The sequence below is a fragment of the Sebastes fasciatus genome, chromosome 22 (genome assembly GCF_043250625.1).
Source record: "Sebastes fasciatus isolate fSebFas1 chromosome 22, fSebFas1.pri, whole genome shotgun sequence".
Classification (NCBI taxonomy): domain Eukaryota; kingdom Metazoa; phylum Chordata; class Actinopteri; order Perciformes; family Sebastidae; genus Sebastes; species Sebastes fasciatus.
Genome location: NC_133816.1, coordinates 11,540,666 through 11,563,131, shown reverse-complemented (window position 1 = coordinate 11,563,131; position 22,466 = coordinate 11,540,666). Strand labels below are relative to the sequence as shown.

Below are 22,466 nucleotides of genomic sequence, written 5' to 3'. Positions count from 1 at the left end.
ATTTTAAGGGATCCCTTAAAATGAAGGCAGGTTCGCTGTATAATATGTAATATGCAGGTGAAGATCTCATGAGTCAGTTGAATCACAGAAAAGGAAAGAAACAACAACAGAACTGTTTTTTATTGTATTTCATGTAATGTATACTTGATTGCAGATAAATTGTGTGGAAGTAAGAAATCCTTGCATTTATATTCCATGTGTTTTCATTTCACTGATATATAGTTTACCATGTTATGTTGACTTGATATCAATACATTACAATATGCAAACCATCACTGCCCAAAGACTATTTCATAGTTAGAAATGACACAACATATTTTAAATCTGAGAATTTGGTAGTTTTAGACATTACATTGTGAAATATATAGTAAAATAGAGGTATAGGCCTACAGTAAAGTAGTAGTATTTTTATTTATTTATTTTTAATTTTGTTTCTGCACAATCTCCTGCTCCATCATCCAGTAGTCCAGATGTTGGCGGTAAATGCACCTCTAAGCTGGTTTGCCAACCGCCAATAAACACCAAAGAAGAAGAACTTTAGGCGAAGTGTGCAGCCAGGAGGTTTGACTCCTCACGCTTCCCGTAGCAGGTTGGTTTGCTCCAACATGGCTGCCATGAGGAGCTGGGTGACTCCTGGTTGCCTAACAAGATGTTTCCTGATACAGACTGGACAACAGAGCCGAGGCAGCATCACCATCTCACACATATGGAAGCACGTAGGTCTCCTCTACAGTTTCACATCTGGTTCTTTATCCCTGCTGCTGAAACAAAGACACAAACTCTGACTTCTTGCTGCTAATGCTATGCTATGTTATGCTATGAGTGCAATGCCTTCTGTGTGACTTTGACAGAGACAGCCTAGCTACCACAGCATTCATCCAGGAGTAAAGATACTGAGGCTGTTGCTCTACTATTGTTCTATTAGTTCAGCTGTGGCTTAAGGGTTTAAATCTAAGCTAGCTACCATGTTGTTTAGTCTAGATCAGGGGTCAGCAACCCTGTGTGTCTTCAGCTCCTCTCCAGTGGCTCCCTGTGGATTTATAAACATGCAAATGAATAACTGTTCATTTTTATTTATCATCGTGTGTAGGTCTGTGGTACGAAGGAGTATTAGGGCCACATTGAGGGGAAAAAAAAAAATCTGAGATTTCAAGAATAAAGTAATAATATTATGAGAATAAAGTCATAATATTATGAGAATAAAGTCGTAATACTACGAGAGTAAAGTCGTAATATTTCCAGAATAAAGTCGTAATATTTCCAGAATAAAGTCGTAATATTGCGAGAATAAATTAATAATATTTCGAGAATAAAGTCGTAATATTATGAGAATAAAGTCATAATTGAGATAACTTCTGTTGTGATTTGACGCTATACAAAAATAAATTGATTTGATTTGATTTGATAATATTACGAGAATAAAGTCCTAATATTACGAGAATAAAGTCATAATATTATGAGAATAAAGTCGTAATACTACGAGAGTAAAGTCGTAATATTTCCAGAATAAAGTCGTAATATTTCCAGAATAAAGTCGTAATATTACGAGAATAAAGTCATAATATTATGAGAATAAAGTCGTAATACTACGAGAGTAAAGTCGTAATATTTCCAGAATAAAGTCGTAATATTTCCAGAATAAAGTCGTAATATTGCGAGAATAAATTAATAATATTTCGAGAATAAAGTCATAATATTATGAGAATAAAGTCGTAATACTACGAGAATAAAGTCGTAATATTTCCAGAATAAAGTCGTAATATTTCCAGAATAAAGTCGTAATATTGCGAGAATAAATTAATAATATTTCGAGAATAAAGTCGTAATATTATGAGAATAAAGTCATAATTGAGATAACTTCTGTTGTGATTTGACGCTATACAAAAATAAATTGATTTGATTTGATTTGATAATATTACGAGAATAAAGTCATAATATTACGAGAATAAAGTCATAATATTTCCAGAATAAAGTCGTAATATTTCCAGAATAAAGTCGTAATATTATGAGAATAAAGTCGTAATATTATGAGAATAAAGTCGTAATATTACGAGAATAAAGTCGTAATATTATGAGAATAAAGTCGTAATATTGCAAGAATAAATTAATAATATTTCGAGAATAAAGTCGTAATATTATGAGAATAAACTCATAATATTTCCAGAGTAAAGTCGTAATATTTCCAGAATAAAGTCGTAATATTATGAGAATAAAGTCATAATATTAAGAGAATTAAGTTATAATATTATAAAGTAGTAATTGTATGTGTTATTTTTTTATTCTCATAAAGATTTTGTACAATCATATTAAACAGCGAAAAGAAGAAAGTCCTCATATTTAAGAAACTGTAGCCAAATAATGTATCATTTTTGGTTAACAAATGACCTCAATGATCAGCTAGCTATCAAAATATTTGCTTATAATTTCTGTCACATAATCGCTTAATCGACTGGATCTTTTGTTTCTGCTTTGTTTCTGCTCTGAACAGGTCCAACTTAGAAAGCAGATGCGATTTATACCCATGAAAGTTCGATAACCCTTCCCTTTACAGTCCCTTAATTACTAAATATTGTATGAGTAGGAGTAACAACTCAACTTCTATGCATGTGTGACCAGTTTACGTTGGTAATAACTCAGATATAATTGCGTACTTTCTAGGAAACTAGTCAACTAATTCTTGGAAACACAAGGCGTAACAGAGGAGGTGTTTTGAAGAATTGGTTGCCGAGTTTCCTATAAAGTACGCAATTATATCTGAGTTATTACCAACAAAGAACTTAGTTCAATTGGTAATAGTGAAGGCTTTTCTTAGTATTTCAGCTGTAGTTTTTTTGTATTTACCTACTTATTAATCAGTGGTGATTACTCAATAATACACTACTATGCACCAAGTATTTACTGGGTAAATACTTGGTGATTAGGGGACTGTAAAAGGAAGGGTCACCGAAAGTTCCAGTTTAGCTGAACCCAATCTGTTTCACAGCTAAGCGATGCTGTGTGATACAGAAACATCCCTCACATGTGACATCAGGTTGTAGTTTATTGTGTAAAGCATGTACCTGGCTGACACTCTGTCTCTCTGGTTCACAAACAGCGGTTACTCCAGAAGTCCCATCTGCACACAGTGTTTGAGTGTCGCAGCCCTGCCGCCAGGACTCTGCTGGGCCGCAGACAACATGGGAAGTTCCTCTGGGTGAACGCCGTGGCAGTCAGGCACAACAGCTCACAGGTGAGTTGGCATACAGGTGATCAGTCTAATGGGAAAGCTGCTGTTGTGTGAGATTTTATGACGCGCCGAATCTGTGCTGAAATATCAAAGTTAAGCAGCTGTTTGAATAAATCGTTACACCTGTATCTTTTTGTTTCCGATGATATGGCCAGATCCCACCTGAGGATGGAACCATGGCAGATCCAGTCCTGCAGTCCTCCCCCGTCTCTCTGCACGCTGACCCCGTCATCGCACACCCGATCACTGAACAGGTGGAGACTACATCTGAAGTTAAATCATCCATCTATCTTCAGTTACCTTCTAACTCGAATGATGTGATTCCATTTTCATCGATATTTTCAGATCCCATTTGAAACCGTTTCCATGTCAGCACCACTACTGGACATCTCTCCTCCTCCTCCACCAGTCTTGGATTCCTCCCCTGAGCTTTTGTCCGCTGACCCCGCCGCTGTTTTCTCGCAGGTGGCTGACGCTGCACCGACTGCAGTGGAGGTCCTACAGGCCGCGGCTACAGAAACCAGTTTAGCGGAGCTGGGATTGGCCGCCAATACACCAGTGGGGCTGATCCAGAACTTGTTAGAGTTCATGCACGTGGATCTTGGTTTGCCCTGGTGGGGGGCCATTGTTGTAGGTAAGCAACGCTAACTACAAATCAATACGTCAACATTCAGGCATTCTGGCTGCTGTATTTCCTGCGTTCTTTCTTCTTCCTGTTTCTATTAATCCCTCCCTCTCTTGTAGGAACGGTGTTGGCTCGTCTGGCTGTGTTTCCAGTCATAGTGAAGGGCCAGAGGGAGGCAGCCAAGCTGAACAATGTCATGCCCGAGATGACCAAACTCACCAACAGGATGAATGAGGCCAAACAGAGTGGAAACAAATTTGAATGTAAAGTTTCGCTCTTCTTTCTTCATTGCATTTGTCTTTTCAGTCACAATTTAGATGTTTATGTGCCTCATCGAACTTGTCGTGAGCTGTTGTTTCGCATGTTACAGTTGCCAGAGCCTACTCTGAGCTGAACTTGTTCCAGAAGAAGCACGATGTAAATCCTCTCCGCGGCTTCCTAATCCCTATGGTGCAGGTCAGTTTCTCTCTTTATACTGGTTTCTCTGTTTATATCGCACTGGGCTATGACACCGTTACATTCACTTTCCAATAAGATAAAAAAAAAAAAATATGTATCTCTTATGTATCAAAGCAGGATTCATTTTCATGTCCGTGTTTCTATACATTGGCCTTTCGTGGAGACAAAAGATAATGAAATACAATCAACTTAACAATGAATACATTTCTTATGCATGGATGAAAGAAACTTTGTAGTTCTTCTGTGCACCTAAAACATTTCCTCCATTTCCATTCTTTTCTGAAAATCTAATTTACGTTACACTTCCACATCCATTTGTGACTGTGTAAATAAAGGTATATTGTAGATCTTCTGTATGCATAAAAGTTCTTTGCATCCAACTCAGCATCGACCAGATCTATAAACACATCCACAGCCACTTAGGCATGATTTCTACTCCTGCGGCTGTGCACCTATGTGTTCTGTGTGGGCACCTCAGGCATGTATAGTACTGCGGCAGATTACACGGAGCATGTCATTTCTTTTTTGATAAGAACCCGCGGTTTTCAAATCCTTCGTCGGGCAGTCTTCGATTTATTTGATAGGCGTGATTCAGCAGTTCCATATAAGTTCGGCCCAACACAACTCCATGGCTGGAAACAAAATGTGGAAGAGTTTGATGATGAAGAGGAGCTTCTATGCTGAGAATTAATAAGGGCAAAAAGAGAGACCCAAATGAAAAGGTGGTATTGCAGCCTCTTAAAACAACCCAGCTCTGATGTCCAATCAAACTTCCGCGGTGCCTGGCGTGTACGTAGTCACATTTTTGAGGAGGTGTGTGTTGTTGAAGTATAAATTAGGCATTACTCTCCATTGAATTAAATCCTACTTTCTTGTGAAAACTCAATGCACTCACAAATCCAGGCTAAGGAAAAACATTGAATGATTGTTTATTTGAAGATATAGATCACGGCAGGTAATTCTTATCCAAAGTTACATCTCCATTATTTATTATTATTATATATTTATGGTTTATTTGGCAGGTACAGATACAAAATACATAGCCGAACGGAAAACAGATATCCTGTGCAATGTATCATAGTGTTTATAGTGAAAGATATTTTGCAACACTCGTCCCTAGAAGGACTTTTTTTGAAACTACTGCAGGAGATTAGAACAGTGAGGTAAAAAAAAAAAAAAAAAAAGGTTTTGACAGGATACAGCAAGATACAATAAGCACACATTAAAAAACATTTAAAAGCTAGACATGAGTACAGGTTTGTTGCTGAATTAACCAGGATCTGGTAGCTCTTTTGAAAGTGATGAGGTGGAACCTTCAAATTACCACTTGACGCTGCTCTGGTGGATCTGCTGCAGCTCTGTAATCGCTTGATGTATTTGCAGAAAGGCTGAGGAGAAAGTCCATTTAAACATTAAACAATACCAACTTCATGTTCTATTGCGACTTGCATGACACTAATCACACGGTGAACATGTTGTTTCACCTTTTAAAAGTTTATTTCAATCTAAAAGTTCTGCATCTTACGAACATGCGCACTAAAAACTGCCTTGCGGTACTATCACCTGTCATATATAAACCTATATTCTAGCATTTAAAGACAGAATAATAGCAAATATAAACATAACCTTTGCATAGTCCCCCTATAATACCCTATTTAAAATACATATTAAGACCAAAGGTTTGTCAGCTGTTTTCACAGTTAATGTCTGATCAGGACTAATCACTTCTCCCTGTGTTCCTCCAGGCACCAGTCTTCGTCTCTTTCTTCATCGCGCTGAGGAAGATGTCCTATCTGCCGGTGCCCAGCATGCAGACGGGAGGCCTGCTCTGGTTTACAGACCTGACGGCAGCAGACCCTTTTTATATCCTGCCTCTGGCTGTCACTGGAACCATGTTCTTCATCCTGGAGGTCAGCCAGCTTCTACACAACTTGTCCCAACGAAAGATAGTAACTGTAAAAATGATATCAACCCTGAATCTGTATTTTTTTTCAATGCTCTTTCAATGCCAGCCAGAATAAACAAACAGCCCGCTTTGAGACTAACAGGACTATCATTGGGGTTGACAGATTTGTGTTAGATGGTGTTATGATCTTGTTTTGAACTGTTGAATGTAATCGTGCTTTTCCTTAATAATCCCCACACTGGCGCTTTGTCTCTTTTAGTTGGGCGCAGAGTCCGGTATCGACAACCCCAACCTGCGAGCCATGAAGACTGTGTTCAGGATCATGCCCCTTGTCATCCTCCCCCTCACTATCAACTTCCCCACGGTCAGTCTGCCATTCACCCACATCCGGTTTTATTCCTAGTGGTTTAACCTCACATCACATCACACTGAAAGGGTAGGAAATGCATCTTAAACCTGCTGCTGCAGACTTTTCAGGAGTGAATTTGCCCTTTTTTTGCGTCGGGAGAGGGAAGAGATAATTTGTTTATACATTTATATAATAACCTTATTTTTCATTCACTATCTTCTCACTTTTTTTTCTCATGTATTTTCAAAAATGACATCTTGGGGAGCTTTATTAATTTATTTTTCATGACACAACTGTCACTGCATCCCAAAATAAATGAGTTTGAATGAGCATGACGATGCCTTCGCCTGGCTACAATCACTGCTGCCATGATGCACTTCAGTTACCACTAACTCTCTGAAGATGCTAATAATTCCACTGTAACTGCATGTGGCTATTATCACTGATCTTTGTGAATTGGACTGCTTTTTCAATGAGCTCATTCGCATAGAAAGGGGCCAATTTTGGCGCCAAATGTCTGCATATACTGTATTATCTAATTTAAATAGGAGCAAATAGCACAGAAGCACAGAGATGCTTTTTGCTTGGCGGTGCAGTGAGGGGTGCTTTGAGAATTACATGTTTTTTGTCTACAGGTTTAGCGGCTGCACAAACTGCGCAGTCCTTTTGTGAATTTGCCCCTCAGTGTCTGAAATCCTTTTTTTCCTCAAACCTCAGGCGGTGTTTACCTACTGGCTGACCTCCAACTGCTTCTCCTTGGGTCAAGTGGCCCTCCTCAGACACCCCTTAGTCAGAGAGAGGTTTAGGATCCCGGAGAGGATCAAACACCCGACCTCCGACCTCGCCCAAAATGAGGGCTTAATCGAAACCGTGAAGAAGGGTGGGTGTCTAAACTTGCTTCCAATAGATTAAGTCTTAAGGATTGTTTTTTTAGTAGTAACGTTAAACTACCGAGATATTTATGATTTGATTTACTACAACGCTGATTATTCCGTGTTGAAACTGTGGTTTTGGTCACCAGGCTGGAAAAACGCTCAGCTGGGCCAGCAGCTGGAAGAGAGAGAACGAAGAATCAAAAATCACCTGGACCTCGCTGCTAAAGGTCAGTCTCACCTCCACATAGACAGACTTTTTATTCCTTGTTTGACTTTATTTCAGCCACTGAAAAACAGCTGGCTGGGGATGTTTCTAAATGAGAATAAAGGATGAAAAGAAGTGGAAATTGAACAGGTGGAAAAACATATTGGCATGTGGCATCACAACTGTTATAGTTGGCTAACATATTTGATATTATCTGTATGTATGTATGCATAATAACTCCGTGACTTACTAAAAATAAAGGTTTCTTATTAAAGGGATAGTTTGGGTGTTTTGTAGTGGGGTTGTATGAGGTACTTATCCATAGTCAGTGTATTACCTACAGTAGATGACGGTCGGCACGCCCCCAGTTTGGAGAAGCAGACAGCAGTTACCGCACAGAAGCAAAGCGACGTACTGCTGTGGACGGGGCCGGCAGCAACATTTATTTTAGCCACCTAAAAGAAAGGCTCACCTTGAAAAAAATCAATATCCATTTAAGTGTACACTATATTTAGAGTATTTTCTAAAGTTTACCTTGCCGTCAGACAGCCCTTTCTGACGGGGAACTAAAACCGTCGTATCCATCTGTGCTCTCGCCAAAGCCCGGAGTCACACAATAACACATACAAACTAACCGATCCAGGCAGCGATAGACCAGCAACCCCTGTGTTCCCCGTGTTTTTTTCAATGGAGTCTGGTTGCATTGGCAAGAGAATAGATAACGGCTTCAGTTCCCCCGTCAGAAACAGACTGTTTAGCTGTCTGACGACAAGGTAAAGCCGTGAAAATATTCTAAATATAGCGTACACTTAGACGGATATTGATTTTTTTTAGGTGGGCCTTTCTTTTAGGTGTCTAAAACACATTTTGCTGCCGGATCCGTCCACAGCAGTACATTGCTTTGGTTCCGTGCGGTAACTCCTGTCTGCTTCTCCAAACTGGGGGCGTGCCGACCATCATCTACTGTAGGTAATACACTGACTATGCATAAGTACCTCAAACAACCCCACTACAAAACACCTGAACTACCACTTTAATACTGAGCTACTGGGATTTCAGAAGGACCTGTTGGATTAGTAGCTCTAACAAATGAATGTACTGCTTAATCAAAAGGCCATTATTGACTAATGCAGTACAGTGTACTTTGTGGTGTCTCGATGTAGAAATGGAAGCGGTGCTCCCCCTTGTGGCCACAGCCAGGTATTGCATTAATAAGACCTGAAAAATAATTGCACGCGTATTAATGGGGATTATGAGACTGATAGCCAGCAAATAGTGTGAAAAAACTAATAATTCATTACCTGAAACATACATACATTTGACGGTAACTTAAGAAATACTTTCTAGCTGGATATTCAGTTTGTACTTCTGTGAACACTGGTTGCAGCTAAGGAGACAGATGCACATTTTGAAGATTTACAGATGTGCTGCTGTTGAGTCCACAAGGCCTTAAAACTGTGATAAAGGACTCTGATATGAGTGTTTGGAGCTTTGCATGTAAACTTGTCCAGGCTGAAACCTGGAAGACTTTACAAAAATGAATTTGTCACAGCCTCTGCAGTCAGTAAGTACCTTACTGGTGTTTTGTTGCACTTCATTTTGTTTTTAATCTTCAGACTAGAACTGATGATAATTACTCAATTAGTCATTTTGACAGATTAATTGTTAAAGCATTTTTCTTAAGCCAAATTAGTAAAAGTTCACTGGTTCATGAGTGTTTTCTGGTTTTCTTTATCTTCCTGATAGTAAACGCTTTGGACTGTTGGTCAGACTAAATAAGACATTTGAACAACTATTTGTTGATATTTTGTAGATTAATTATTTTAGAAAATAATTGGGAGATGAATTGATAAGAAAAGAAAACAATTAGTTGCTGGGAACACTGTGTTTATATAGTTTACATTCCCATCTTGAAGGCTAGATGGAGCCGTTGGCATCATTGTCTCTGTGCTGTCAAGGCTTTGACACTCTGTAGGCCTTTCTCATTTCCCAGTTTGTACATCCTCGATTCCAGAGACACGAGGAGAGAGGAGTCGAGGCAACAAGCCTTTAACGAGACATCTTTGCCCTTGGAGCCGTCATTTTAAAGCAACGTCAGTTAAATATGACGCGTGGCACAGCTGCATCAGCTGTATCAACTTATGAATACAAAAGGAACAGTTACAGTTGTAGAATCCTGCCATGATTTGAGATTATTCCAGCTGTGTGTCAAGCCTCTTTTATATGTTGCGGTGCTGAAAATACTTCCGCAAAGGATACACCAGTGTTTCCTCGCTCTCAGCTCCTCCGGCAAGCCCCCCTCGCTCCTCGAGATACATTGTAGGAATTGGGATGCCCTTCAAGATGGAGCGCTGCGACCGATTTCCGGGTCACAAACCGGAGGAGACGAGGAGGCACAAAATCGGGAAACGAGAAAGACCCTCTGTGTACTGACGTGTTTATACGTCTTCTCTTCATTTCTCTCTGCAGGTCCACTGAGGCAGACTTTTACTCACAATCCCCTCCAGCAGCCCCCACCCATGACTGCAGCATCAGCTAAAGACAAGCAAGGTAGTGACAAGGCGAGGCCATGGAAGGACACTATTGGATAGATGAGACATTATAATGATTTATGTACATATTTATGGATGGAAGAGAGGACAGTGTGGGAAAGGATTGTCATTATGTATTATTCTAATTAAAATCTGCCTCAAAACAACCACTTTGGTGTGTATATTGTTGTGATTGAATCCACTTCCTCAGAAACATCTTTGAAGCAGAAAGAAAAAGAAACAAGTCGATTTATGTTGTCAACAAGTAATTTTATTATAAATACGTGTTTTGCAGCTCAACTGTCCCAAACTTTTTACATTTCACAGCCCGTTTGAGTCAGACGCTGCAGCAAAAAAGAGTTAATTTGTGTAAAAAATAGCCCTTTACTAGACCTCGCGTCTGACAGTATAAAACGTTAGTTGAACTTTTTCCCTCCATTAGAGAACATGGGAGCATATTATATAATAAAGTTTATTATATTCTAATCTCTTTGATTTTCTTTGTGCTAATACTATTAATAATAATAATAATAATAATACCAAGGCTGTTTCTACTGTCAGTTCTCCTGTCCACTTTTTAACTATAATAATTTGCCACCTTCCAGTAAAATTAAAAATATGAATTAAATAATTCTCTACTAATGCAGTTCTGTAATAGAAAGAGGTGTTGATTTCTTCAGGAGTGCATTAAAAATGTTCTCTCTGAAGTCTCTAGAGTGAAATCTTGCCAACAAGCACCCGGGCGCCATCCTTCATATTCATTAACGAGATCACCGGGTGATGATTGACAGGTCAGAGAGCTGGGTCCAGCTCAAGCCCAAATGTTCCGTCCAGCGAGGCCTTGTGGCGGCAGCGGCTGGCCACGATGAGTTCAGGTTCTACATTTGTGCTTCGTCAGTCTCCGGCAGCGTGTTGATAAAACCAAACATCTACTCTTCCTTGTCCATTTCAGTCACAACAGAGTAGCACACCTTCTGAATCAGCACGCCGCATTTAGCTGGAAGAGATGGAGAAAGGTTAAGTTCATCTGTTATTAGACTGAATCCAGCTGCAAACATCTGCACCAAGTTGAATTTAAGTTGAGTTGAGTGTTGAGTCCAAGCATATTATTCTGTGGCTGTGATATCTGGTTGAAGAAATAGCAACCTGGCTGAGCCATCTCTAGCACTTTAGTTTGGCCAGGGAAACAATTCCCATGGTGCACTGCGGTTTGTGGTGACATTTTCATAAATAATTATTTTATTTACTTTTAGAGGGCTAACTGAACTATCTGGTATAATATCTATACATATGCATCCTCACAAAATATTAGAATATCAGCAATTCATAGCAGAATTATGAAGCCCAAAGACAACAATGGACAAAAAATGTTTAAAAGAATTAAAAAAAAACAATTATAATATTTTAAAAATTAACTACTTGCAAAAAAAAAAAAAAAAAATTAGGAAAACATGGCCAGGAAAAATAAATAATATGAAAACAGACAAAAAAAAATATCGGAATATTAACATGGATACAAAGTCTTCTGATTAGAACCAGTTGTCAGTATAATAAATCCAGATTAACTGTACTTTTACTTTAAATCTCGACTGTTTTGTTAGATGCTCCTAATTTAAAATAATTGTGAGCTCAGTTAAAAATATTTAGATTTCTGTTGTTCATGCCAAAAGGGACTAAGAAATGAAAATAAATATAAATAATAAATAAATAGATAAATAAAGAAGTTTTCCATTGCTTTTGTCCCATGTGGGAACATTAAAGGATTAAATACTTGACTTCCAATTTTTTATTTACTGTGTTTAATTTAATGTAGTAAATGCTAAACAATATTAATGGATCCCTTTAAAAGTGCAATTTTATTGTTATATCTGGCCTGCAAATTATTATTATTTAGTTTCTTTATTAATTTTTACTGTAATTATTTATTAGTATTTCTTTTAGTGGAGTTGCTGCTTCCTAACTCATCTGTTAGCTGCCATTCAATACAATACAATCTTAAGCAGCATTTCACTGTAGCAGAAATAGGGGGAGAAAAGTACAGAATAGCCCTTTTCAATCTTGACAGGAAATGAAGGTGAGGAGATAAATGAGACACACCTGTGAACTGGGGAACAGAGACAGTGTGGAGGAGAACAGATAGAGGAGTGAGAGTAGCTAAAGGAGGAGATAACTGAAAGCTTAATCCAGTTTCTGCTCAAAAAGGAAAAATAGTCACGTATGTAAAAGTGAACAGAGTGGCAGTTTTTCTCAAGAGCCGGCTGGGTTTCCTGGTCTTCCCTGGGCGACGAAGTGCTGCTGTAAGTGTGCTGATCTTGTTCAACTATCGCTGTGACCTGCTCGGATGTGACTGTGAACGCACTCGTCTTTGTTGGACCTACACAAGCTAAGATAAATCTGCAACTCTCCAGCTTCTCCTACCTCAGGTAAAAGTGCATCTTCTACCTTCAGCCAATTTACTATATATTTTTGTACTGCCCCTTGAATTGCTCATTGCTTCCTTGGAAACTGGAGCCCGCCCTTTATTCTCCTGTCTGGCGCCTGACTCTTACCTTAAATATTTGAGATAAATCTACACTACAACACCAATTTATTGTTTTTAAAAAGTGTCCAAGAGGAGTGAAACCTCAGTCAGGTAATTTGACTTAAAGACCCCTGCTGTAAAATCCAACAGAGATGGTTTTAATGTATGAAAACAATGAGACAGTCCTGCAGATCTCTTACCAATGAGACGCCGTAGCCGCATTGGCCTCTTGCTGGCTGGCATGTAGCAGCAGAGGAAGTAAACGGGCACTCCTGACAGGGCGATGCCGATGCCGATCAGGGAGTTTACGGTGTCACTGTAGAGCGGCACCACCACCAGGAAGACCGTGAGCAGACAGAAAACGATGGGGAAGAAGAGACTGAGCTGAGGGAGGAAGATATGAGACGATGGTCAAATTTAAACTGTATTTCTATAGCACATGTCTAAAGATAATCTCTTGTTCTGCTTCTTACCTTTAGTGGCCTCTTTCTGTCCGGCTGCTTCCAGCGCAGATACAGTTGCCCCAAAATGGACAGACCGACAAAGAACCAGTAGCTGAAGCTGTAGTAGTTGATGAGCCTGAAGACGTCTTCTACGCACAGGTATATCAGAGCCATGATGCCCTGCAGAGATGAACAAGACATGTGTTAGTGAGCCCATGGCAGCTAAATGAAACCACGTGACAACAGGAACTAAAAGATGACTGACGTTGAAAAGCAGGGCGGGGACGGGAGTGTAGCGGTGGACGTGGATCATGCACAGGGAGTCGGGCAGGTGGCCCTCTCTGGAGCCCACGAAGAACAACCTTTAGAGACACAGAAATATACAACAGAGCGATGATGAGTGGGTGCTGATAACATAGGGATTAACGGGTTTATTGATAACAATTTTATGTAGACGAATCATTTAAAAAATAAAAAATATCCAAATGTCCAAACTCACCTGGAGGAAGCCAGGATGGAGGCGTTGAGTCCTCCGAAGCAGGAAAGAGCCACAGCTAAGGGAATAGTCCAGTTCATGACACCAAACACCTGGTCTGCAAACGTCTGGAAAGAGATTAAATGATGTAAAGCTGCACTTGATGAATGTAGACCCAAAGTAAAGTGATTTATTGAGCATTATATGCACTCACCACAGCCACAGCGTCACTGTCTAAGATTGCATTCATGGGGAGGATGGTGTAGTAGGCCACGTTGGTGAGAATGTAGATCACGGTGACGATGGGCATGGAGATAGCGATGGCCAGGGGCAGATTCCTGTAGTTCACACGAACAAACAGCAGAGGGAAGCAAAAGAGATGAGATATAGAGGCCTTAAACGTGAAGTGTGTGTGTGAGCTTCAGTCCATGGGTCAAGAGCAGATCGACCCCGTGGGCGAGGGGAGGATGGGGATTGTGATTAGTTGGGGGTGTTTGTCACTTAATCTGCCTGGGAACTCTTGGGAGAGGCTTGTGATCCAATCACGTGTGTAGTCTTGCTTCATTTGATCAACTGTATGAATCACACCAAAAGGCTCAAACACACACATGCCTTCAATGTGATTGTGGTGGTTTCTTATTGACGTGGAGAAGTGTTGATCAAATCACACCAGAACTGGCAACCTGTATCCGTTATGTTGTTTCATAATGCACTGGAAAGAAAGCGTTTCCTTTGGTTTTATAGGAATAATCCCACGAGATTAACTGTAACAAGTGTTTAAAACAAAAATAAAAATAAACTTGTCTTCACAGGAAACAATTTAGTTAGGTTTAGACAACAAAACTACTTGGTTAGGTTTAGGAAAAGACTGTGGTTTGGGTTAAAATAACTCCAGAAGTAGCATAATTTAGGTACGGAAGTTAAGTTAATTCAACATTGACTTCTGGTTTCACACGGGGTACGAACGAAATGTACTATCAAAGTGAATTATCCTCACCTCTCTGGGTCTTTGATCTCCTCTGTGACAAAGTTAAGGGTGTCCCATCCCGAGTAGGAGAACAGAGCTGAGTACAGAGCCAGAGCAATGTGTCCCGGATCCTGAGACGAGCCTTCAAACATGCCCTCGAAGTTCTGTGTTTGACCTGGAAAACACCAACACAATCATTTAATATTAAGCATCACCTTAAACTCATCATTTAAACCGCAGATGTCATGTATGAAAGTCTTATTTATTTAAGATGAAAGAGAAGAGTTAATGACCTTGTCCGATCTTCACCAGGCCGGTGATGATGACGGCGATGAGAGCGATGACTTTGGCGTAGGTGAAGAAGTCTTGGACCCGGGTGCCATACTTCACATAGGCACAGTTCACAAAGGTCAGCAAACCTAAGGTAAGTGGAAATAACCAAACACACACATGCATAAATATGGATTTATTACACACACACACAGAAACCCTTTAACAGTCTCAGTGGGTGACATTTGCTCTGTAAACTTGAGTGTGTGCCAGCATGTTTCCGTGTGAGAGTACGGCCGATTTAAGGAAACGCTGCTGCTGACTCAGGCTTACTGGCCTGTTGTTTTCCAGACGAGGAAACAGCTGAGTGCAGCACATACAACCTCTCACACACACACACACACACACACACACACACACACACACAAGTGCACACAGGTACAGTTGTGGAAGTCAGGCCAATTTTAAAAGCTTAAATGGATTGTTTGCGAAACCACCGCTGATCTGACGACCTTGTATATTTCTGCTTGAGGTTGGTGATTTGTGACCGTTTGACCCAAAGAGTGACTGATAGGAAAAGTGCTACTTTTTCCTTATTGCCCTCCTTCACATTGAGCAGCATTGGCGTTCTTGGGAAACATGTTTTCGTGCTTCTTTCTGTGACTTATCTTTCTCTGGCTTCTTATCAGCATTTGATCCCTTCACGTTCATAAACGTGGCACAACAGGCACAGGAGCTCTCTTTAAAAGAAAAACCACCTCGAGTTAAAAGGATTTCTTCTTGTGTAAATCCTCTACAAGCACTGATTAAACAAACTCGCCTGCAAACCAGCTGAGTGGACATATTTCACTACGCCAAAGCGCTCCCACTCACACTTATCGCTCCACACTGACCTCCGTCAGAGACCAAAACAGGGTTACATCACCGCCCTCTCCTCCACGTTGACCACCTTCATCCTCCGCAGTGAGGGGATGAATCATAACACTATCATCTTCCATCACTTTGACAGGTAGAGGATCATAACAGGTCTTGTTCCCAACAGGAGGTCCGATGAGCGATGGAGAGGGAGGCTTTGCCACACAGAAGTAGAGGCGTGGTGTGTTGACAGTGAAAGGTTAGAAGGGTGGGAGGTGTGAGATCAGGTGTAGGAGGCCGGCTGACTGGTAGTGGAGGTCAAATATGGTCCAGATGTGAAGTGAAATGGAGATCTTTAAAAACTCAATTCAGCTGCTCACTGACTGTGAACTCACGTGCGGGTGGGAAGCTCTGACATCCAGGACTTCGGATGATGGCTGATGATGTTATTGAGTGAGTGAATGAGGAGGTGTTTTCTTACTGCTTGCAGATACAAATTTTGATTCTATTTATGAATACCTTTTGTAAAAGTTAAAGGTTTTATGTCTGTGTCAGATGTCTCAGAAACCCAGGAAGCAAATCTGCTTTTCTGATACATTTGAGATCAATGAATGTATTCCTGTCCTATGCAGTGTCTTGGTTTCATGTCTGAGATTTGTTGAAGCCCATTTCCACCAAGAAAAAATAAAAATAAAAAGTTAAAAGCACTAAGTAAGATAATCATTAGATACAAAGTCAAGCTTTTACTTACTATTCAAAAGTTTGAGATATTGAGTAAACATCTGGATTTAACCATTTAACAGTATGTGAGTCAAGATTTGTACTTACTAAGTGATGATTATGACTAGAGCTGCAACGCAACACATAATCGATTAGTTGTCAACTATTAAATTAATCGCCAACTATTTTGAAAGAAAAAAAAGTCAAAAATCTCTGATTCCAGCTTCTTAAATGTGAATATTTTCTGGTTTCTTTACTCCTCTATGACAGTAAACTGAATATCTTTGAGTTGTGGACAAAACAAGACATTTGAGGACGTCATCTTGGGTTTTGGGAAACACTGATTCACATTTTTCCCCATTTTCTGACATTTTATAGACCAAAACAACTAATCGTTTAAAAGAGAAAATAATCGACAGATTAATCAACAATGAAAATAAGTTTGAAAGTAGGTAGTTTCAGCCCTAATTATGAGATACTAAACAACGCTGTAGTCAAAAATACATACATCTTATCATTTTTAGTATCTGGTAGCAGTTGTAATTTTGATTTAAAGAGTATTTAATTTTTTATCATACATAACTTTTCATCATTTTTTAAAATTGTCTTGGCATTTAAGGGCTTCTGCACTAATTCAACCAACTTCTGTTAAAGCTAACATACATTTCTATGAGTTTTATGAGAGAAGTTCAGCCTAGAGCTAAGGAAAAATAGGATGTAAAAATGAACTTTTAAAAATAACCGTATGAAGCTTATTCTAATCTCAACTAAAATAGCATAAAACAGGGGTACAGGGCCACAGTTTCCCAGAGAGTTAAAGTCCCTCACTGACAGGAAATGTGTTTGGTTTTAAGCTCCTGTGCTGAGCTGTCAGCAGCCCGTTCGCCTCTCAGGTCAGAGTCTCACTGCAGGACTTTACCTCACAGCTATCAGCCTCTCCTCCTCTGAGCACTGCTTATCGGTGCATGGCACAAGTGTGTGTGTGCGTGCACTTAAGTGTGTGTTCATGCATCCATAGGTGGGTGGATGAATGAGTAATATTAATTACAAACTAGCACAATATGTATATTTTTTTATCTTGACTATCAGGGCTTGTCTGTGAGATATCACCTTAACAAGCTATCTGTGTGTTTGGCTTCTTGTCTCGGTTGCCTGAGCGTTGGTATTTCTTTGTGCTCGGTTGCCTCGGTGAGCACTTTTGTGAATTTCTTGTTAGTTAGATTGATTCAGTTTGTCAGCTTTGCTCTTTCTCAGTGCCATTGTGTTCTAGTTACCTAGGCAATCTGGGCCTCATCCATATACGAAGTTTACCTCTACGCTTATGAAAAGTGTCTGGCTGTTCCCACAACAAAAGAAAAGTCACGTGCGAGACATCATGCTAAGATTTCTAAATCTGAGATTGAGTAAAATGTCTTTTTTCCCTTGCTCTTCCTAATTAGTGCACACGTTTTAGGGTTTGCTCAGTTCCTCTTTCAGCTCGTCTTTCTGCTGCAGACCTGCTGACTGCAGCAATGGTGTCACCATTTTTCACTTCTCTAGTCTATAAAGCTCACATGATCTCTTTTAGACGGGAAACTGTGGCAAGCATCATCATTGTCTCATCATGTCCCTCAAACAATGACTCACTCTCTCAACGTCGCACCCACTCCAGATGTGTACTTACATATACAAGCAGCAGCCAGCATCCTGTTGGCCAAGTACGGAGCGATACAGGTGGGGAAGATGGGTTGCACCATGTAGTTGGAGAAGGTGATGGCTATGACGGCCTGGCTGGTCGGCTCTATGATCAGCAGCGACGTCCACAGGCGGATGAACGCCATGAAGCCCCCGAAGGCCTCCAGGATGTAGGCGTAGGAGGCCCCCGACTTGGTGATGGTGGTCCCCAGCTCGGCGTAGCACAGGGCCCCGAACACGGAGAAGATCCCTCCGATGGTCCACACCAACAGGGAGAGGCCGTAGGAGGCGCTGTGGATGAGGACACCCTTGGGCGAGACGAAAATCCCCGAGCCGATCATGTTCCCCACGATCAGGCAGACCCCGTTCAGGAGGGAGATCTCCTTCTTCAGCTTCATGGACTCCCCTGAGCTTTTAGGCTTCGAAGACGGGGGGCCGCCATTGTTCGCCTCTTGTGTCGGGGCGGGGCTGTAGGACGCCATTGTTCGTGTTTTTTTGTGGTTTATTGATTAATCAGTGAAACTGTTTTCTGAACAGTCACAATTGGAGAGTTTTTCGACCTTGATGGTGAGACTGAAGACTTCAACTTTTCCCTCCCCCAGTTATCTATGATCATCTCCTGCCATCTGTGGAGGAAACACAGGTCACATCAGTGATGCTGTTACCATGGAGACGGATTTGTCATAGCATACATGCAGCAGATACTTGTGTTGTCCCAATCCTGTCCAAATGTAGTCAAACAAAAACATTATTTACATGCCAAGGGCGCTAATGTGGGAACAAACATGCAAACAAAAATCACATAATACCATGTTGTTGGATTTGAGGGCAGTTTAGTGGATTGGAGAGCCATTAGGGCCGCACAGCAAATGGCCTTTTAAGGTTGAGTGTATTGACAGAGAGAGGAGGGAGAGGAGCAAACACGCCACATGCCTGAAAACACCGGCTCTTCACTAGTAACCAGACTAGCTAGAGGAAGAATTACCGACCGAGACATTTTGACTCGTCATAGAAGACCAACAATCCACCGACACACACATGCAGAGTTTGAGAGTGTCAGCGCAGCGGCTGGTCACATGTTTTCCAAAGATTATCATCCTCAGCATGTATGGAGCTCGATGCTCATTCACTCTTGCCACAATCTGATGTACAAGCACACACAATTACTAATTAACTGCCCTAAATTGGATGAACTATTAATGGAGCTTTGAATGAGAGAGGGCGTGCTGCGTTAAGGCCAAGACCGCAGTGATATTACATTAAGATTTTCAAGACAAATTGGCGATCTGCTGAATTGATTGAGGAAAATAACTAAGTACATTTACCTAGGTACTGTATTTAAGTACAATTTTGAGGTACTTTACTAGTGGTATTTTCATTTTATGCTACTTTATACTTCTACTCAACTACATGTCAGAGGCAAATATACTTTTTACTCACTACATTTATTTGATAAACTTAGTTTCAAGTGATTTAACAGATTCAGATCAGCACACACAAACTTACAAATCAACTGCCTTAAATTTAAAGGAGTTTTGAATGAGTTGCTGCGTGCTGCGTTAAGGCCAACACAGCCTTTTTGGATGATTTAAGGGTGAAAGGACATCCAAAGCATCCATATATTTGGTTGTGAAAGTGCAGATGTAACTGTTGTTTCACGGTAAGTTCCAAGACTATCTGTACGTTTTCTTTCCCTCAACCATACATATCATGTTTAGACCCAGGTGACTTTCCACATTCAAATCACCAAAATGACTTCAGGGCATTTCTTGATGAGCAGAGGCCAACATAGATTGATCAAACAACCAAGAACAGTGACTTCAGATAAAATAGAGCTTAGAAACACAGGACAATGAGGTGTGTAGATAGTAAACAGAAGATGCTAAATAAGTAAGTCAGCGGGAGAAGAATGAGGATTAAAGACCAAATGTGAAATCTTGTGTGGAGAATGAAAAGTTCAGATACCTTAAGGCAGCAACAGCAGATCAGCAGCACGTGGGTCCACCAAGGAGTGACTGTGAAGGAGGAGAAGGGACAGGAGATTGAGTCTTCCTGCATGTGATCAAACGCGTGCCACAGACACTGAGAGGCGAGGCTCTTACACAAAAGAGAGTGCAAGGTCTAAAAAGCTGCTGATAAGTACAGTCCTTCATGAGTTACTCAAGGTTACATCCTGGATCAGGAAAATCCTCTCAAGTGAAATGATCCAGCTTGTCATTTATCACTGAAACTAACCTTTTATTATAATGAGGAGCTTGAATTATACCTGAATGATGCATTTAGATATCACCTGGTTGCAGGATGTCTGTATCTTGTAACAGTAGCTGGGGGGGAAAAAAGCCTAATTTGACTTGTTACATCTTCCTTTTTAAATATGAATTAAAGGCTAAATCTAGTTTCACCTGATTTGATTTCAAGGCACTTTTACATACAGTGCTAAAAGACAACAAGTGGGCTGACATGACAGATATGATAAATAGGCTGCTGTAAACTTAAGTATACACTGTAAACAATAGCTGTTAATTTACAGCAGGATTTCAACAGTATTAACCTGTTATTGCCAAAAACAGTGCTTTAGTGTTAATACAAAAGAAAACCTGTTAAATTACGCTCATAGGCCGTTTTTTTAACTGAACTATAATGCATTCTTAAAAAAACAGCACTTTACTGCTGATCAACTGTCTGAAGTATCATCAGTAACAGTTTCATGCAGTATTGTTTTATTTCTGGGACCTGATCTGCACATGTGAGGCTTGTATATTGTACATGATTGTAAAATCAGTGAATTAGCTCTGTTCTTCACTCACATGTTGTTATGGTTTGCATTCTGTGCTTGTAGCCAGCTAGAGACAGACATTTTGGGAAAAGTTTCAACAAGTCTATTATAGCCTTTTTCCTAACAAGTGCCTTTAATTGTATTTAGTGTGACTATTCCTGTCTGTAACCCGCTAAATCTATTCATCTAGGCAAAAAATAATGTTTATTAAAATGTATGTAAAACATACAACCTAAATAGTGCATTAAAACAAATCAGTAAGATAATGTAAAAGAAAGGTGAAAAACAGCTATATAATGTATCTTTAAACAGTAAATTAACTGTAAAATACTGTGAAATTAATTTTTTTTAAAAAGTTCAAACTGTATTTTTCATTAACAGTACAAAGCTGTAAATTTCAGCGACAGTATAATAATGTTAATTTTACAGTAATATAAAGGCAACCCTGCTGCCAGTTCTTTGCTGTTATTTTACTGGGGAATTCTTAACAGTGTAAACACAAAAGTACTAGCACTTAAAGTATCAAAATAAAAGTACTCAAAACAGAAGAAAAAAATGTCCCTTGTGATGCATCTTTTTTCTTTCTTTTTTTTTTAATAAGTGGGTCATATGTTTTGAATCATAACAATGTAGCTTGAAAAAAATATACTTATTTCCACAATTGCATAAATTAATTTTCAACAGATTTTCAAAATAAAAGGTAAATATTGTATTATTGCATTAGACTTTGGGAGAAATAGGTTTGAGTGAATGACAACATTTACATTAATTACAATTAATTTATAGATTAAATAAATAAATGAATACAATTACAAAAAAATTAAATAAAGACATACAGTAGAAGACTATTATCAACATTGTACAACACATTTTAAACTTAAAAAAATAGCATGGATTATCAGGAAAAAGCCCTCAGCTGTTTTTGCAGAGATTCACCTTCTCCAGACGTGTGTGTCTCCTCCTGGTTGGTGTCCCAACTTGATCCCAAATAATGTCTAATTGCATTCACCTCTCATTGTTCTTCCTCTTTGATATTACAGTCAACAATGCTCCTCTTCGTGCGTCTTTACGCAGCTGTTTTCCTCTGGTGTTGACGTCGCTCTGCTCTGTTCCTCTGCTGCTCCTCAGCTGATGGACTTGTGGCTTTTATGTTCTTCTGGTTTCTAGTGCTTTACTACCAAGGAAACGAGTCACAGGAGGGGAGGGCTTAATAGAGTCGCATTGTGTCTCCTGAGTGATTTATTATAGAGTTACATAGGGTTTAATTAGATTATCTAGCACATCAAACAGCTGTTATAATCATACTGGTAGTCCTTTGATAAGTGGTACAATGAAATTAACAGCAAGGAAATGTGTTTAGAGATTTATTATTATTATTATTATTATTATTATTATTGTCTTTTGTCTTGCAATAGAATGCTTTTGTCTTGCAATAGAATAATAAATAAATAAAATATACTTAAAGTACCAAAAGTACTTGAGTAAATGTAGGCTATTTAGTTACCTAGTAAGTTACTAACTTACTAATATCAAAATATACTATTAAAAGGCCAGTATACACTGTTCTTGTTGTCCTCTTGTTCTGTTAT

At 39.6% G+C, this 22,466-nt stretch overlaps 2 protein-coding genes across 3 annotated transcripts; one reads left to right on the top strand and one right to left on the bottom strand.

Annotated features, from left to right (window-relative positions):
• Window positions 1-534: 534 nt before the first annotated feature.
• On the top strand, window positions 535-10,343 carry oxa1l (OXA1L mitochondrial inner membrane protein). Of its 2 annotated transcripts, none has more exons than XM_074622952.1 (11): window positions 535-716; window positions 3,095-3,229; window positions 3,382-3,480; window positions 3,692-3,860; window positions 3,971-4,114; window positions 4,222-4,307; window positions 6,056-6,220; window positions 6,476-6,580; window positions 7,283-7,445; window positions 7,587-7,667; window positions 10,115-10,343. In XM_074622952.1, exons 1-11 carry the CDS (start codon window positions 606-608, stop codon window positions 10,234-10,236), a joined length of 1,380 nt encoding a protein of 459 aa, XP_074479053.1. In that variant the 5' UTR covers window positions 535-605; the 3' UTR covers window positions 10,237-10,343. The 2 variants fall into 2 exon arrangements, with proteins under 2 accessions (XP_074479053.1, XP_074479051.1); XM_074622950.1 differs by having other exon boundaries at window positions 3,572-3,860.
• An 82-nt stretch (window positions 10,344-10,425) lies between these two features.
• Window positions 10,426-22,005, bottom strand: slc7a7 (solute carrier family 7 member 7). The gene is made up of 11 exons (XM_074622953.1): window positions 21,814-22,005; window positions 20,067-20,116; window positions 18,091-18,727; window positions 14,876-15,001; window positions 14,613-14,757; window positions 13,830-13,953; window positions 13,640-13,743; window positions 13,406-13,502; window positions 13,171-13,320; window positions 12,898-13,081; window positions 10,426-11,173 (listed from the first exon to the last, which is right to left on the bottom strand). The coding sequence occupies exons 3-11, from the start codon at window positions 18,581-18,583 to the stop codon at window positions 11,106-11,108; spliced, it is 1,491 nt and encodes a 496-aa protein (XP_074479054.1). The 5' UTR covers window positions 18,584-18,727; window positions 20,067-20,116; window positions 21,814-22,005; the 3' UTR covers window positions 10,426-11,105.
• Between the last annotated feature and the right edge of the window lie 461 nt (window positions 22,006-22,466).

Excerpts from the sequence above, each read along its gene's own strand:
- slc7a7 (XM_074622953.1), bottom strand. The coding sequence starts at position 18,583 with ATGGCGTCCTACAGCCCCGCCCCGACACAAGAGGCGAACAATGGCGGC. Across the intron at positions 15,002-18,090 it reads GCTGGCTGCTGCTTGTATAT|GTTTGCTGACCTTTGTGAAC; the intron begins GTAAGTACACAT and ends CACTTACCTTAG. Across the intron at positions 13,082-13,170 it reads ACAGAAAGAGGCCACTAAAG|CTCAGTCTCTTCTTCCCCAT; the intron begins GTAAGAAGCAGA and ends TTCCTCCCTCAG.
- oxa1l (XM_074622950.1), top strand. The coding sequence starts at position 606 with ATGGCTGCCATGAGGAGCTGGGTGACTCCTGGTTGCCTAACAAGATGT. Across the intron at positions 3,230-3,381 it reads TCAGGCACAACAGCTCACAG|ATCCCACCTGAGGATGGAAC; the intron begins GTGAGTTGGCAT and ends TGATATGGCCAG. Across the intron at positions 6,581-7,282 it reads TCACTATCAACTTCCCCACG|GCGGTGTTTACCTACTGGCT; the intron begins GTCAGTCTGCCA and ends CTCAAACCTCAG.